A 15991-nucleotide genomic window follows, 5' to 3' on the forward strand; every position below is an offset into this window, starting at 1 on the left:
TGCGTAGGTACCCACTATATTTTTAAGACACCTGAATAGGGGTCGACGTTGGATAGGTTGGCTACGCTTTCACTCCACAATGAAAGCACAGTTTACTTTATGCACGTGCCGGAGAGCATCGCGCAACCACGCCGCCACATCGCGACGTTGCAAATAATGGAAAACTCTGCAGTGACTAGATGGAAAAAGAAATTTTTCAGTTCTTGCGATGTTTTATGTGGTCATGGCCCTTGATACTCAGGGCGAGTCTTGCTCGACCACGATACCTACTGTCTACTCGTCGAAGCCTGGCTGCCCGACTACAGCACGAAATTTTCACTCACTCGTCTGAAAATCTTGCATTTTCCAGAGCATGACAACTTGGATAAAACTCTTTTATTCAATCTAGTAGAACGATAGTATAATATCAGCCTGGAAAAGCGTACGGTATAAGCTAAGTTGATTATTTTCAAGTAGTATAGATATACTTTCTTTCTAGCTGAAAATGCCTTTTTATAAAAATTATAAAATAACGCGTAGGGGATGCATAAAATTTCAAAATTGTTCAGTTATGAAAAAGACACCTCACTGCGCTTACGATTAGAACAAAAGTGTGAGAAGGCCTTACAACGACGAAATACGTTTTAGCACAGTGATAAAAAAAAGATAATTTTTCACGGTGAACGAGATTTTTCTTAGCCTGTGACACCGACAGAAACGAAAACTTTACAATTTAAATCTATCAACGACACAATCGTTCCGAAAAAGGATTTTTAGAATTTCCTCTAGAGTGCCTGATTCAGTTTTAAAATCCATTCGGTTTTTATTTAGATGATCACCACAAGTGGTTATAAATGAAATATCGAAAATGACTTCAAGATACGTAATCCAGTTGCTGACATACAGTAAATTGTCTTCCGTTTGTCATTATGCCAGAATGCATTTCACCGCGGCAAAGCTTACTAACACAGCGGCTCTGACAATAAGTGTAATAATGCTACAGATATATGTAATTGGTTCAGCTTTCACGTAGACGTATTTCCAGCTTACCAAACATGTATATTATGGTGATACAGGAAAAAATGATTCACGATTTTCCACTACGGTACCCCCCAAAATGTTTGTTTAGGTTGAACGAAAAATTATGTAAAAAAATAACCGTTCTACGTTACGTGTAAGATCACGCTCATTTGATGTTTTACCTTTTTTCACATATTTTTGAATTTATGAAGAAACACGTTGTAGCACTTCAATTGTTTATTATTTCCTGACATTTATATTCAACCGAAAGATCACCATCCTTAAGACAGCAATATATCAACCGCGAATCGCATTCTCCTGAATAAAAAAATCGATTTGAATTGTAACTATTTGATGAGATTGAATTTATAATAAAAAATTCGTCAGATCCTCAATATACAAGCTGGAAACTTAATTTTCAGGTGTGAGTCATCTTTGTATCGTAAATTGATATTATGATTGATGTAAGCATTGAAAAAACTGTATCCGCCATACGATATATTCAAAGAAATGTAAAAAAGTAAAAATTCAACTGAGCGCGATCTTCCGCATAACGTAAAACGCTCACCTTTTGCCGTAATCTTTCTTTTAACCTAAACAAACTTTTTAGGGGGTGCCATGGTGGAAAATCGCAAATTATTACTTTCTGAAACACCCTAATATTATACATATATATATATGTATAGTCTAGGACAAAGCAAGGATATTTCACATTCGAAATCAGTCTTCCCTATACTCAGAGAAACTTTATTCTAAAATCTTACGAGTCCATCCGAACAAACACCTGCATTGTATTGATTGGGCAATCCGTTCCTTATCTACAGATTCATTCTCCCAATTGGATTCTCCGTATACTTTTTGAGCCACGAAGTTTTTAACTATGTAATGACTAACGGTCAGGTTGTACACATACCTATATTTCGAAGTATTGCGAAGTACGAGTATAGTAGGTATTGTGGTCCCTGCAAACCTGTGCTTCTCGTCAATTTCTGCAATCTTTAAGCATACATGCGGAAATGCGATTTTTTTTTAATGCGACAAACTTTGGCAAGAAACTGGAAGGTGCAAAGTTTCAAAGGCAACTTCTTTTTTTTTTTTTTGTTTGTCGCCAGATCTTCCTATCCTTGACCGCAACATTGTATGAAATCAGTCGGAAAGGTTATTGATCATTCAAGAATGCGGCGAGGGCTGTGCGGTCGGACGCAACGCCAAATGTTGCGACATTTTATCGTTCAACGTGTATATTGCTCTCGAAAAGTGCACGATGCATGAGTATTTAAAACGTGCGTGAATCTAATCGTTTGAAAGAAATTAATGATGAAAGGAAATAATTTTTTCCGTTTTCACCAGTAATTTTAGACTAACAATGAAGGCAATGGATTTCGCTCGTAAAATTACTTCGACATAGCGCTCGAGTGAATTGTTTCTATAACTATTTTCCGAAATCCGCCAAAAAAGTGTTGTAAAATTCAAAGGGGTTAGCTTTCCGTTTCTTTTTTGTTTTTTTTTTCAATTTTCCGAGCTGGATGAAAAACTTTTCGTCTCAGATTCGATTTGCAAGGCTTTTTTCTTTCTTGATACGACCCCCAGAAATGCAGAAAAGACATCTGGAACACTGTAGGACCAACAGCTGAGAATGTAAAACAAAACTGCGAAGGATCTTCTTTTTTTTATGTTTATACTAAATACGGAAAATAATATTGTGGCATTATTATTTTATTCAATTTTCATTTTCGGATTATGTCTTCTCCGGTCTGGAGAGATTACACTTTTGTTCACAGATAAAAACTTTAAGTCCTGTGTCGTTGACAAGAAACGATTTCAGAACATTCTGGCTGTAGGTAATACCGATTTTTTCAACGAAGCAACATATTTAGGTAGGTATGCCTAGGCTACGCTGCTAAATGCAGTATTCAATGTGGCCGTCTGTATCATAATGGTATCTCAAACCTTCGCGTCAGTCACGTAAATCGTATCGCATTTCGCAGGGTTTGGTGGAAGCGCTATGGAATCATAAAGAGCGAGAATGCACCTGGAAGCTTCACACGGTTGGTTAGATATGGCGTAACCCAGCTGCGGAGCAGGTCTGGTATACCTATAGGCTTACGTATATCCACTTTATACGCTATGCCAGTATATTATGGGTAATGATTCTAATGGCAGAAATGTCCATTGAATTGTCGTTACTTATTCAATGGAAATCAATGATGGCGAGATCGTTGTGGTACGCAGCTCACCCAATGCTTCGATTTTCCGTCCTAATCCGTAACAAGTCACGCACTGTCAGACCTGGTGTGAAAAATTTTCAAGTTTTCTATCTCGCAGACGGCGTCAACCATGGTTACAGGTCTTCGGGAATCTGTGGCAAGCATTTATCTACAAATTTTTATACTCCCAATGACACCTGTAACAGAGATTCGAAGATCGCTCAGCAGAAAATTCTTTCGGTTGCCGCTTGTAGATTATGAGTAGAGCGTGAAGTGGAAGCATTGGCTAATGGTACGAAGCTGCTGTTTCGTTAAACAGGGAAACCTTTTATCCCCTTTTTAGGGGTCGGATAATACGAATCCAGGGACGGGTCCAAGAACCCAGTAGCAGCCTGTAATTTACGGTGTATATAATAAAGGGGAAGAGAATCACGATTTCTGATATTACTAAAACTATAAATGCGTTATTGTGCCCTTGAACGAAGGTTTATTTTCTGCTCCCATCTCAGAGGCCAAACAAAGTCGACACTCGCGTAGGATTTATCTCACTTGGTGAATGCGGTTCGCATGCACAGGCCGTGCACGCGTATTCAAATTCATCAACGTTTAATTCCACGAATGTAAACTGATTCTACGTTATTAGAAAATGTGAGTTAGTTATTTGTTAGACGTTGCACGCCTATGAGAAAAGCATAACCCTATATCGATAAAAGTTTTACCAGAATCTTATACTGTGGATGTGAACACATTATATTTACACCTATAAGTTTGTCTTGTTCGCAGATGAAAGAAGTTCTGAAATTCCATACATTCTAATTCGGCAGCGTTCAGTTTCTCTTGGTATAATAATATCCTTCTCAGTGATCGCTCGTTCACGCGGCCCTGGATTCAACAGCATATATATACACTTGTCAGAGAAAATGACTATAGAAGTGTGAACCGCCAACCGCTGCGACAAGATAGCAACTGCAGATTCTCACACTTTCTCTCCACCCGCTCCATCTCCCGCGCCCCTGTGACGCGAGTCTTTTTTCACAGATATCCATCTTAGAGATCAGATTTTCGTCCCACTTTTCCTACACTCAACACTTTCCGCGAAACCTATACATGTACAGCCCACAAGTATTTTAGGAGTGGAGGGAGCGGGGGCACTCGCCTCCGGCGTAACAATTCAAGATGCGGAACGATTATGTCAATTGCTGTAAGTATTTTCCGCTAACGGAGCATACCTATGGAATAGTAAAAGCATGCAGTGCCGTGCTCGATCGCTATCGCGGGCGTACACGACTTCAGATAACGTGCCTGTCACGCTGTTCTTATATCGCTAAAAATCGACTCTTGTTTACCTTGAAGGTGCAGCCGCATGGAGTTCAGTTCACAGCTAGTGTTGTGTACACTGTACACAGATTCTTTTTCATTGAGATTCTTTCTTACCGGATAGGCTAATTGTAAGTTTATAAAATCTACTGCAGAAAACAGACAATGACACGCGGACACTTTTCAACAAAGTTTTTCTCGGGACTATTATTTTCTTCGGTTTGTGCGCGATTATTTCGGAACCAGTGGAATTTCATGGCCCTGACTTTGGAGGGTACTTGGTATCGTTCTCCCTCGTCGTTTCAACCTATGCTAATTGAGAGTAACGTTTCGAATAGCGCTTCACAACTATAAAATATCATGAGATTAAGTACTTTGCCAAAAGAGATGTGCAAGGAAAAATATTTTAAAAAACTGGACAAGTGCGAGTAGGACTCGCGTCCCGAGGGGTCCGTACAGGTTCAAGTCATATTCATTTTTGAAGTGAAAACTTTTGTAGCGCCGTTGGTGAAAACTTCTTCAGTACGGTAGTGATTTGAAACGAGATTAAATGAAATGAAACGACTATCGGTGTAACGAAATGTAACTGCTATCGATCTAACGAAATGAAACGACTATCGACGAAACGAATAATTATTCCACTCCTGATACTGCATTCTCCTCATTCTCTCGCAGTTTAGTTTCTGAAGGTTTCACTTCTACCGCGTGTGAACTGCACGCATGTTCTTTTTTTTTATGTGATATAGCTGCAAATTAACTATTTTCGAACTTTTTCCTTCGATTGTCCTGTGAGACCTTGCTTCTCTTCAAGTTTCATGTTTTTAGGTCAACGGGAAGCACCCTACAGATTTTGAGGACTGAGTTTGCGAGTATCAAAACATGCAACATAAATGGCCGTGTCTTTTGATTGCGTCGACTTGAAAGCTTGAATTTTCCACACCTCCGAGGGACCGTAGACCTTAGTATTTGACAATAATTTTAACTTGATACCTTTATCCGTTCCTGAGAAAACAGGCCTTGACCAACGGACAACGAAGCGATCCTATAAGGGTTCCGTTTTATCCTTTTGAAGTACAGAACCCTAAAATGACCTACGATTTCATACTTTAAGGTGTATATGTCCCCTGAAGAGGGACAATCGAAGTAACCTCTGTTCGAAATCACTCGCCACCGCGAAGTTAGAAAAAACATTTTACCGGGTCCGTTTACAAGTTTCAATATTAAAGTATTTCGCAGTAACGTCTTCGGGGCCATTCAAGTTTAGCTAACGCTGAAACAGGGGTAGGCAATTCAGTGAAACTTTATCAAATTTACCCTGTAGTATTGTAGGCATTCCAGGCAAGTATTATAGCTGACGTACAAAATTCCAAGTTCGTGTTCGAAGCCGACACACGGCCTGCTTGAGAATAATCAAAAAAAGGTTCTGTCAAACCGGGGTGTTAATAATGCATGCATTTAAGAAGAAGGCCTATGTACAATGTATTCAATACTAAACGAATAACGAATCTACGTTTTACTGAACATGCTAATGTGTATTAATAATTAATATTGAATAACGTAGGAATTAATTGTTCAGGATGTGACTGTAAATGGCATTTCTGTCATTCCCGTAGTTGATGAATTGATTAGCCAATAACTTTTCAAAAAGCGTTACCTAACGTTAAAAAACAGTAGTAGGCAAAACAAGCATACGTTACCTATCGTTACCATGAACGGTGGGATGCACAATTTTGAAAAAAATGCGTTAGCTAATACTTGAACGGCCTCTAATCTCAGGACACAAGTTTCGCAACAAGTTCAATCAACCTAGAGCTCTTATGCAACGATGATGCCAGAAACAACTTGTCAAAATACGAACGGGTAAGAGGCAACAGACGATCTATTATTATCTGTACAAGATGAAAAAAAATTGGTAAAATAAGTGGTTCCGGCCGGGATCGAACCGGCGACCTTCTGCGTGTAAAGCAGACGTGATAACCGCTACACCACGGAACCTTGAATACCTTCGTGAGCTTTTTACAATTTGTCTAGAAATCTTACACGTCAGAATATTAAATAGACATTCTTTGTAAACTAAACACATCCATGGCTTTAATTGTGGGTTAAGTTTTGCGCTGCTCTATAACAGGAAGCTAAAATCGGAGTAACTCAACCATAACGACCAGGTAAGACTAGGATTCAGTAAAACTGCGCAGGCGTCTACATAATCATGATAATTTTCTACGGTTCAAACGCATTACTTGCGTTTGCGAGACTTGGGTTACAGATTCGTCTGTGGATATACGGTATGCAAGCAGAATAGCACGCAAAAAACGTAAATGGAACAATTTTATCCAAACAAGAATGAACAAATATCTACGCTTCGCTGCAAGAATATTTCGGTACGCGCTACGATTATACATATTATGCTTATAAAGCAAATTATAGAATAAGTAATCATTATGCGCATAGACTGGTGAAAATGATTACCACGAATATTTAGGGAAATTGGAAAATTTCGTATAATTTTTTACAAAAAATTGTTTTCGTGCAAAATTGTAAATATGCACAGTTTCTCATACAAGGTTGTAGATTTTCATGAAAATGTACATTTTTTCAGTAACAAATCTACAAGCCACTATAATTTTTAAAGCAAATGAACAATTTTTTGTGATAAATTACAAACATTCACAATTTTCTACGAAATAATACAAAATTGTAAAAATTCTTGGTAGTAGAAATTTTTACCGGGCATACCGATACCTATTACCCACACAAGTATGTATATCAACGAGTGTTCATTTAAGTAGTGACGAGACGATAGGACCGTACACACCTGCGCTTGTTTCTCTATCCGTGGATTACTGGCTGATTTTCGAATGATTTTCACAGCAGAGTGGCCATTTGCTCATTTTCCAATCCACTCTCATGTCTTTATCTACATACGGTAATTTACATGCACGGTATCACCCGGTACTCCCGAAACTTTTCTTGAAATCGCAACCGCCACCATGGAAAGTAACGACTAAATCTATTTGGGTTATTCCAAACTTGGTGTTCGATTGAAAAAAGTAACGACTTGCAATGCTAATCATAAAATTTTACAAAAAATCGGGGAGAAAACGAGTGTAGGTACGTACATGTCCCCATTTATGGAATGCACAAAATGTAGATAACGAGTATAATATGCCAATTACCTGACGCATAGCTACTGCGACAAAGGAATTTGAATATTATCGAGGAAATATAACATCGTATTAGTTCGTTACAAATCGACTCACCTTTAGCATTTTTATGAAACGTTATTCTAGTTCGTACTTTGATTGTTTTATTTCCGTTTACTGGAATATCTTTCTATTTCCTATTGTTATGACATATAGTTAAGTACCGTATAAATTACATAATGTACTTTAACCGATGATATTCTGAAAAGACGTCATTCCAGATTATAATTTAAAAAATGTACTCTTTCTACATACTGATAAATAATTGTCCATCTTTCAATTCCCTTCAAAGTTCATTCGCGAAGGTTTCAAAGATATAACTAATTTAAAAATATTTGCGCAACGGAAGTTTCTTCTCTGTAACTTTTTGACTGTTTTTTTTTTTTTTCGTTTCATCGCAACAGCTAATTCTGGACTGGAATTCAGTGGAGAGCAGCATACTCTGGAATCATTTTTCAATTGTACAATATTCGTCGCATAAGGTAGATAAAAATGGTAGTTTTTCGGTTAGATAATTTCTATTAATACGTACTGTAGGTAGGCTGTACTTTTGCAAGCATGTAATAATTAGTAAAAGTGTTACATATAAGAAAAAAACATCATTATTTGAATTGTGTCTTATTTTTCGTAACTTTATTGATTTACAAAATTAATTACTACTTAATAGATAAAAAATCATTTTTCTAACCGCAACTATTTCTACACATTATTTGTGAACAGTTGTATTGTAATTAACGATCAGTAGCAAACACGGTTTGGTCAGATCCTTGACCATAATTAATACTAACGTGATCAACACGACTAGCAGACCTATTTTTAGTTGGAACGAACGTAATAAGCGTATTTGAATTATTTCTCAGAAATATTTTCCATTTTCTCGCCCATTACCGACCAGTATACACATACCAGCCAAGACTTACGGAAAAATATATATAGTGGAATGACATAGGCGTCGCTAATTTTGCAGTCAAAATTACGGGGATTGCTTGCCAGTATGTTCAAATTTCATTCGCGAATGTTCTTTCGAGTTTTCGAATACCGTAATTACGGTAACATTTACTCCAAGAAAAAGCGACGTTCACGTAATTCCCGTACCACACGTAAGCCCAACATGTTTATTTTTCCGCGTAGTTATACTACGAACTTAAGGATTCTTGAACGAAAAACTCTATTTCCCGATATCGTCTGTAACTACGTGATCCCGTTAACAAAACTCTACGTCTCTCTAGCCTTCGTTCAGGAAATCAATTTTGTTGGAAAACAGTTGGAATTTGTATATATTTTGGGTGAACTTTACGAAATATTGGAATGTGTTGTGTAGAAATAGCATACGCAGGCTGATATGTATGTTGAAAACACTCTATGGGATACTTTCAATGAAATACGTTATGCCTGTGGATCGGCGTAAACTATCACTTTCTTAGACTTCCGAGAATTTCTTAAATCGTCCTTTTTTCCTAGTTTCTACGGTTTGTCGCCACTCCAAACGATAGGTGAGGTACATTTGATTGATTTGCTGTCGAATTTTTCGCATTGTTCGTAAGGGCTGTGAAGTGGTACACTCTATGTATAGACAGATATGCATCAAATCTTGAATAAAATATCACTATTGCACGTAATTCTTCATCAGCGGTACACACCAGTCGTACAATGTACCTTCTTAGGAAGATGCATACTTACGCAAGCATAGGTATCGAGCCTCTGCTCGTAAACGAACTGCTCCAGCGTCTCGCCACCATTGATATAACAATCAGCTTGTGCGAGTATGTACAATGCGTATATCCGTGATAAGTAGCTTTACTTAAATAATATGTTATAATGCGGCATCACATCTGTGTGTAGTGGCATGTTTGATTACATTCTCGTCCCGAAGCACAAGTTTCTTCACCACTTTCTTCCTAGCCAATCCTCATCCGGTCTATGTTTATTCTTGCGATTCTCTTGTCCGCGTCATCTATCCATTCGTCCAGCTAACGTAGATCGAACCAAATCCCAGCTTATCAATGATACATCAGGCTTTGTACACAGGTTCATTGTTACCAGTGCATTTGTACTGTTACTAAGTACTCCCAAACAGGTACCAGCTGCCATATTGTATATTGGTATACGTTTCTAAAAGTTCGAAACATTTATCCCAAGTATTATCACCTTGCTTTCAAGACTGTGTGTATTTCAAGAGGTTTAAATAACAAATGTCAAAGAACAGATGAGATATAACAGACATTTTAAAACTGCAAGCTATGAAGAATACATTTGAGACGTGAGAAGAAATGACAATATTTGCTGGAACACCTTCAAAGGCGTTTAGTCTGTATGTTATGTCTGCACAGTTTGCAAAAGAATTTTGCGTAAGAAAATGCTTCATTTATTCACGTTTATACGTAAGTCTTGAGCATGCAAGAGCATGCTTTGATGCTTTTCCGTTTGTTGAAATATCAGTAAGCTGTGCGATTATTTGGTGCTACGTGTTTGATTTTCACACAAATCAGCTCGTCAATAATGGAACAAACAACGGAGACAGCCTAAAGAACGGACTGATGGCCACGGCTGATTATTCATCGTATGAGATGCCAAGCGCTCATGGCAGTTATCACGAATCAATTAAATGATTGTCACGGTCTATTTTTTTGATACCCTGATTTTTGATGATTTTGATTTTGGTATTGATATACCGATGGAGTATTGCTTCTAAATACTGTTCTCCCACGTAGGTAGTAAGTATATACATATCATACATACAAGTAACTATCGCAAATAAATGGAATATAGCTTTGTATAACCAAATGCTTGTAATCCTTGTAATTTTCACTTGATTCGAAATCTAATATGTTAACCATACAAGCCCTGATATTCATATTTAAGAAGTCATGAGCACATTATGTTAAATGTTGATTTTCCACATGAACTTACGGTCCCTTTGTGATGCCATGCCTGGTTTCCACCCATTTCGTGACACTTTCCGAGTCTTGGCCATTTTTCGTTCCCTTCTAGACACAACATTTGACCGAGTACTAATTCGTGTTTATCTGTCTCATACCACATCTATAAAAATGAAGAGCATTAGTTCACATAACGTACTTCTTTGTTAACGTTCCAGCGTACTCTGATTTAATTTGCAATCTTTTATATTATATGTACCTGCGATTTGGTTCGTAGACATGGTGTTAATATCAACTTTGATCCCCTTGTCTTAATGTCCTTCTCACTTCGAATACAAAGAGCGGAGCCAGCCAGTCTAATTTGATACTGATCGGTGTAATTTCTCTTTCTTAAATGCCATGGCTGCATTTGTATCTGATTAACTTTTGCCAATTTATCTTTCAAGTGTTTCTCTGTATCGTCTGGCAATGTTAACTCTGGGTAAACTGTTTCCAAGTACCAAGAAAAGTCTCGACACTTCAAGCTTTCCCGTAGTGCAACACGTTTCGAAATGTCACCATAATCAATATTTTTAACATCTTTCAAAAAGTAATCCTTGTATTTATCCATCCACACATGAGCAACTCGCAACGAGTTTTTCAACATGGTATCATGCTGGTCGTCCCCACCGTAGGGTCGACGTCTTCGAAACACATGTCCGACTCGTGAACATGGGATTAGCTCTATTGTACCTCCGCACATCCATATCTATGAGAAAAAAATAGTAATAATAATGATAATAATAATGGGTAGAGCACTCAAATCATCTTTCACTTCACCAGGGAGGTTACAATGAATCATAATCAAATTCAATGACATACACATGTTCACATTAAATTATCACATATATCATTAGCAAACGATTCGATAGCAATAGAAAACTTGTAACGCCTTGCTTACCCTAAATGATATTTCTAAGTTTTCACCTCCCCATATATCCATACCGGAGTCATACTCTCCTAGATGCGCGAAATATTCGCGATCCATTGCAAATAATCCACCAGCCATGGTTGGTGATCTTTAAAAATAAAAATTCTAGATAAGTCTCAGGAATACGCTCTCATTGAATACGCTCATAAAGTACGATATTTATGGGGGCAGAAAACGGATTACTGTTCAGTCAAATCTTGATCACTTGCCATCATTTTCCCGCAAGTCTATAAAATGTTTCCTGACACACATTCGCGTATTCAAACATATCCCACTGTAAGCAAGGCAAATTTTGAAAGCCTTCGACAGAATTGCCTCTATGAGATTTCTCAGATAATGCACAAAGACGGTGGCTAGTAACAAAATATTGACTTTGAGTACTTAGAACACCTCAATGGATGACTATTACTACATTATTCAGAATACAAGTCAGTCCTTGACATACGATGAATTTTCATTCTGGGACTTGATCAATCATTTTCAGTGCAGAAGTTTCTTAAATCATAATTAGCATCGGAAGCCTTGACTTGTGTTCATAAACATACAGGACCTTTATACTTTTTTGAATAAACTGATTCACGAACAGTTTGGTATAACAAGATTTGTTGAAACCATTCATGAAAAGTTGACAATTATTCAAGAATACTGCGTACTTTATTGGTTTAACAAAATCCTCGTCATGAACCAAGGTTCCAATAGGCAGGTTGTCCCATTTGAAGTGTAATCCCCAGTTGAACCCACCCCTAACTAAGGGACTTCCAGTATATTGGAAGGTATCAGCATTTATAATATCTATCACGGGCATCGGGACAATGGTTTTTGATTGAGCGATTCTAGAGAGCAGTGGCTCAACCCACATTTTGTTAACTTCAATATGACTGTCTAAGAATATCAACACTTGTCCAGTTGCTCTTTTTGCCCCGTACATTCTTGCCCTTATTAAACCTTCTCTTCGATTAGTTTTGTATAGTTTTACTTTCTTCTCAAAGTTCTCGTTAATATATGTATCTAATTTGACATGCAGAGTGTCATCGTCGCTCCAATCATTTACCAAAATAATTTCGTGCAGTAAATCATGAGGAGTTTGATCAACCACTGAATGTACAGATCTCAGAAGTGTCATGTAGTGCTCATTGTAGAAGCATATCACCACGCTGGTATTTGGCAATGATTTGTCATATACCAAAGATTGACAAAGTTTGTGACGTGTGTCAGGTATTTCTCTATGCAAGCTCAGCTGATCAGATACTAGCACGTTAAATGCATAATTCTTGTACCCTTCATCTCTTTTCTGTTGCTCCTCAAAATTTTTTACCATGCCAATTTCATCGAGCCCTGAAACATGGAAAAGTTAAAAATCATCCTGACAAGGAATGTTTCTCAATGTCCTAGCAAATTGATTCAGGTGACATCTTTTATTTGTTGATTTATTTATTATTTGTTTTTTCACAGTTACACTGAAGGCAATGAAGAAAGTTCTCGACCATTGGGAATTGTTAACAAAGTTATTCGGTGTCGTTGGTCAAACGTTTGAAATAAAACAAACTTGTTAAGTTTCGGCCCTAGTGAGGGGGGGGGGCCCTTCTCAGAACTACAATTTATTATAAATAAAAAAATGTAAAATATATATATATATATATATATATATATATAATGAAAAAATATATATATAATATATATATAATACATGTATGTATTAGGGTGGGCCAAAAAAATCTACTATTTTTTTTTTCACTTTGTACTCCGAAAACTTGGTTGGTAGAGACCTCAAAAACATTCTCTCCGAGTATGAGCTCTTAATTTTAATAGGAGGGTCCTCCGCCTCGCAGTTTTCTATTATTTTCTTATGGCGAGGAAGAAAACTCCATATCTCGATATCTACTGTGTATAAAAAAAAAAAAGTATATTTTCGTAGGAAATTGAATTCTCTACAAAAAAAGGTTTCTTACAATTTTTTTGTATACCTCACTGTTCAGAAGATATATACATATATATCTGACATATCAAACTTAAGAAAAAATACAGTGTAAATGAAGGAAAAACAAAAAAAAAAAAAGGAGGCAATACTTTCACTAATCTCATTTTACTGCAAATAGATATTTTTGGAATTTGTGAATACAAGAAGTTTGCTGACGATTCCAATTCCTGACTTTTCGAACGATTAATTGGATCTCACTTAAGTGAGACCTAAGCAAGAATTCAGTTTTGTCGAAAATTCGAAATCAGCAACATGAAATGCAAATGTACCTCAAGTTTCATAACTTCTTACAGTGTAAGAGAAACCTGATTTGTTTTTAGAGAATAGCAAAATTATAATTGAATATTTACTGCAATTACCCATTTACTTATTATTGGAATTTTTAAGCGTTTCAAGAACTTAAGGTTGCAGAAGGGCTGAAATGTTTCTACAAGATATGCCTTTGAATAAATAATAACTATACAACAGAGCGATGTATCAGCTTAGCAATTTCATACCTATGTAGAAACATATAATCAGTTAATTAAACCAAGCAAATGAGTTCATGCCTGAGTGATTTTTTTGTGATCCAACCATGCACAGCTTCTTATATTAAAAAACAATTATTTTAAAGATGTACTTCATGAATATTGAAAATTACTAGTACGAAAATCTGTCTTTGCAGGCAAACAACTCAGGAATGTATTTTTGGTACCTCTGAGAACCTAAATAATGTAACTATATATGTAATTGTATCAGATATATCACTCATATGTTCATTGGGAAATTGAGAAACATTCCCTGCCAGTAAGGACCAATTGATAACAATCCATTATAAATAAAACTAATCTGTGGTCAATGTTAAAGTACTGTTGAATTTATTACCTCCTCCCACGGTGACTGCTGGCTTCACTGGGACCGGTTGCAATTGTTGTAGCAATTTGTTACTATTTTGAAAGTCATTATGAGCTTTGTAATTATACGGATCTTTACCACTGACTTGGTGCCTATGAATTTTATCTTTGACATTCTGTATGTAAATTGCCTCGGGTTGATCATTCGACCTTTGGTCGAACACAGATTCCTTTAGAGGTTGAGAAAAGTCTGGCACATAGATCGTAGGACTCGCTGTATTTGCGTTTTGCGACAATCTCGAATATAAGTACAAGCTGAAGGTCCATGTCACAGAAGTTATCACTATACCAGAAATGAATGAAAAATATCTTGTCGAAATCATCTGTAAAATGTAGTAAAAGTGATAGTTAGTTAGTCTACAATACAATAAGAAATTGAAATTATAACTGAAAGTATATCTATCGTCTTTAATGATGAGGTAAATTTCAAGTGATTCGATCCAGCTCGATGTCTTCAAAATAAAACCTAAACTAATGTGTGCTTGCAGCAGTAATAATTATTGATAAGTATCGAAATCAGCTGTTCTTGTAAATTTAGGCGTGTTTCGATATTGTCATAGAGATGAAATGATAATATTTAACTATCTGAAAATTTTCCAAGAAATTATAGTTGAAGATTCGAAAGTATTTTACCTATTTGGGAAAAAGAAGGCATGTAAACAAAAATATTTGTCCCTCCATACCATATCACACTGGTAACTATGATCTTCCAACGATGCTTCCAATAACAATACCAGCAATTCTTTCTTGTACGATATGTGTGCCGATTCGATGGTTCGTAAACAGTAAGCAAATACTTAGCAACCCACCTTGGATGAAATATATCACGTCCAATTACGTGAATACCGTTGTTTGGTCACTTAGTTTGATGATCAAGCCAACAGACAAACGCGGATGGCCGGCCATATTTTTGTTGCTACAGTAGCAAACAGTAGAAACCGTCAGAAGTATAGAGGTTAGATCATAGACTTATAAAGATAGAATGAGCGCTCCAATAAGAGGCACTGACAATTACATATAAAGGACAGAGATATGCCGGGAGTCTGCTCTCTCTTTTCAATCGGCGTCATGGTGGGAGACAACAGAGCAGTGGAAGTGGAACAGCTGTAAATATTAGGCGCATGATTTCGCCTCATTCTCCTCTACCGCCTCGATGCCCGCCGCAAATGTCGTCAGAGAGAGAAAGGAGTACTCCCGGCATATTTCTGTCCTTTAAATGTTTGATTCAAGCGGCTCATAAGAGTGCTCAGTCTATCTTTATAAGTCTATGGTCGGTTCCTTAAACCATGTCAGTTCACTTCAAGTAGAGGTCGACGACGTCATTCTTGGTCGCCTTGTTGGAGTGCATTCTCACGGGCAGTAAAATCAAGTAAAATGCCGCGCGGCGAGCAGCGCGAAGTTGCGACAGCAGAAAATTAAGTGGGAAAATCTGTCGGCAGCGCACTAATCTCGATACCGCAGCGGCTGCAAAACACTGACCGATAAGCGGCCTTTCGTAGCGTTTTGCTGCCGCTGCAGATACATTTTCACAGGTCATTTTTCGCT

The 15991-nt window shown here is 37.2% G+C and overlaps 1 protein-coding gene and 1 non-coding gene across 4 annotated transcripts; both read right to left on the reverse strand.

The window, feature by feature from the left end:
• Window positions 1–6445: 6445 nt before the first annotated feature.
• On the reverse strand, window positions 6446–6518 carry TRNAV-UAC (transfer RNA valine (anticodon UAC)). The gene has a single exon. It is a non-coding gene; the product is annotated as a tRNA-Val (tRNA).
• A 1810-nt stretch (window positions 6519–8328) lies between these two features.
• On the reverse strand, window positions 8329–15767 carry Pgant35A (polypeptide N-acetylgalactosaminyltransferase 35A). 3 transcript variants are annotated; one of them, XM_046620683.2, is made up of 7 exons: window positions 15130–15767; window positions 14418–14769; window positions 12229–12910; window positions 11546–11663; window positions 10865–11353; window positions 10637–10768; window positions 8329–9838 (listed from the first exon to the last, which is right to left on the reverse strand). In XM_046620683.2, the coding sequence occupies exons 1-7, from the start codon at window positions 15130–15132 to the stop codon at window positions 9677–9679; spliced, it is 1938 nt and encodes a 645-aa protein (XP_046476639.1). In that variant the 5' UTR covers window positions 15133–15767; the 3' UTR covers window positions 8329–9676. The 3 variants fall into 3 exon arrangements, with proteins under 3 accessions (XP_046476639.1, XP_046476641.1, XP_046476640.1); XM_046620685.2 differs by having other exon boundaries at window positions 15256–15766; XM_046620684.2 differs by having other exon boundaries at window positions 15080–15766.
• Window positions 15768–15991: the final 224 nt, after the last annotated feature.

Source organism: Neodiprion pinetum, chromosome 4 (genome assembly GCF_021155775.2).
Source record: "Neodiprion pinetum isolate iyNeoPine1 chromosome 4, iyNeoPine1.2, whole genome shotgun sequence".
Lineage (NCBI taxonomy): Eukaryota > Metazoa > Arthropoda > Insecta > Hymenoptera > Diprionidae > Neodiprion > Neodiprion pinetum.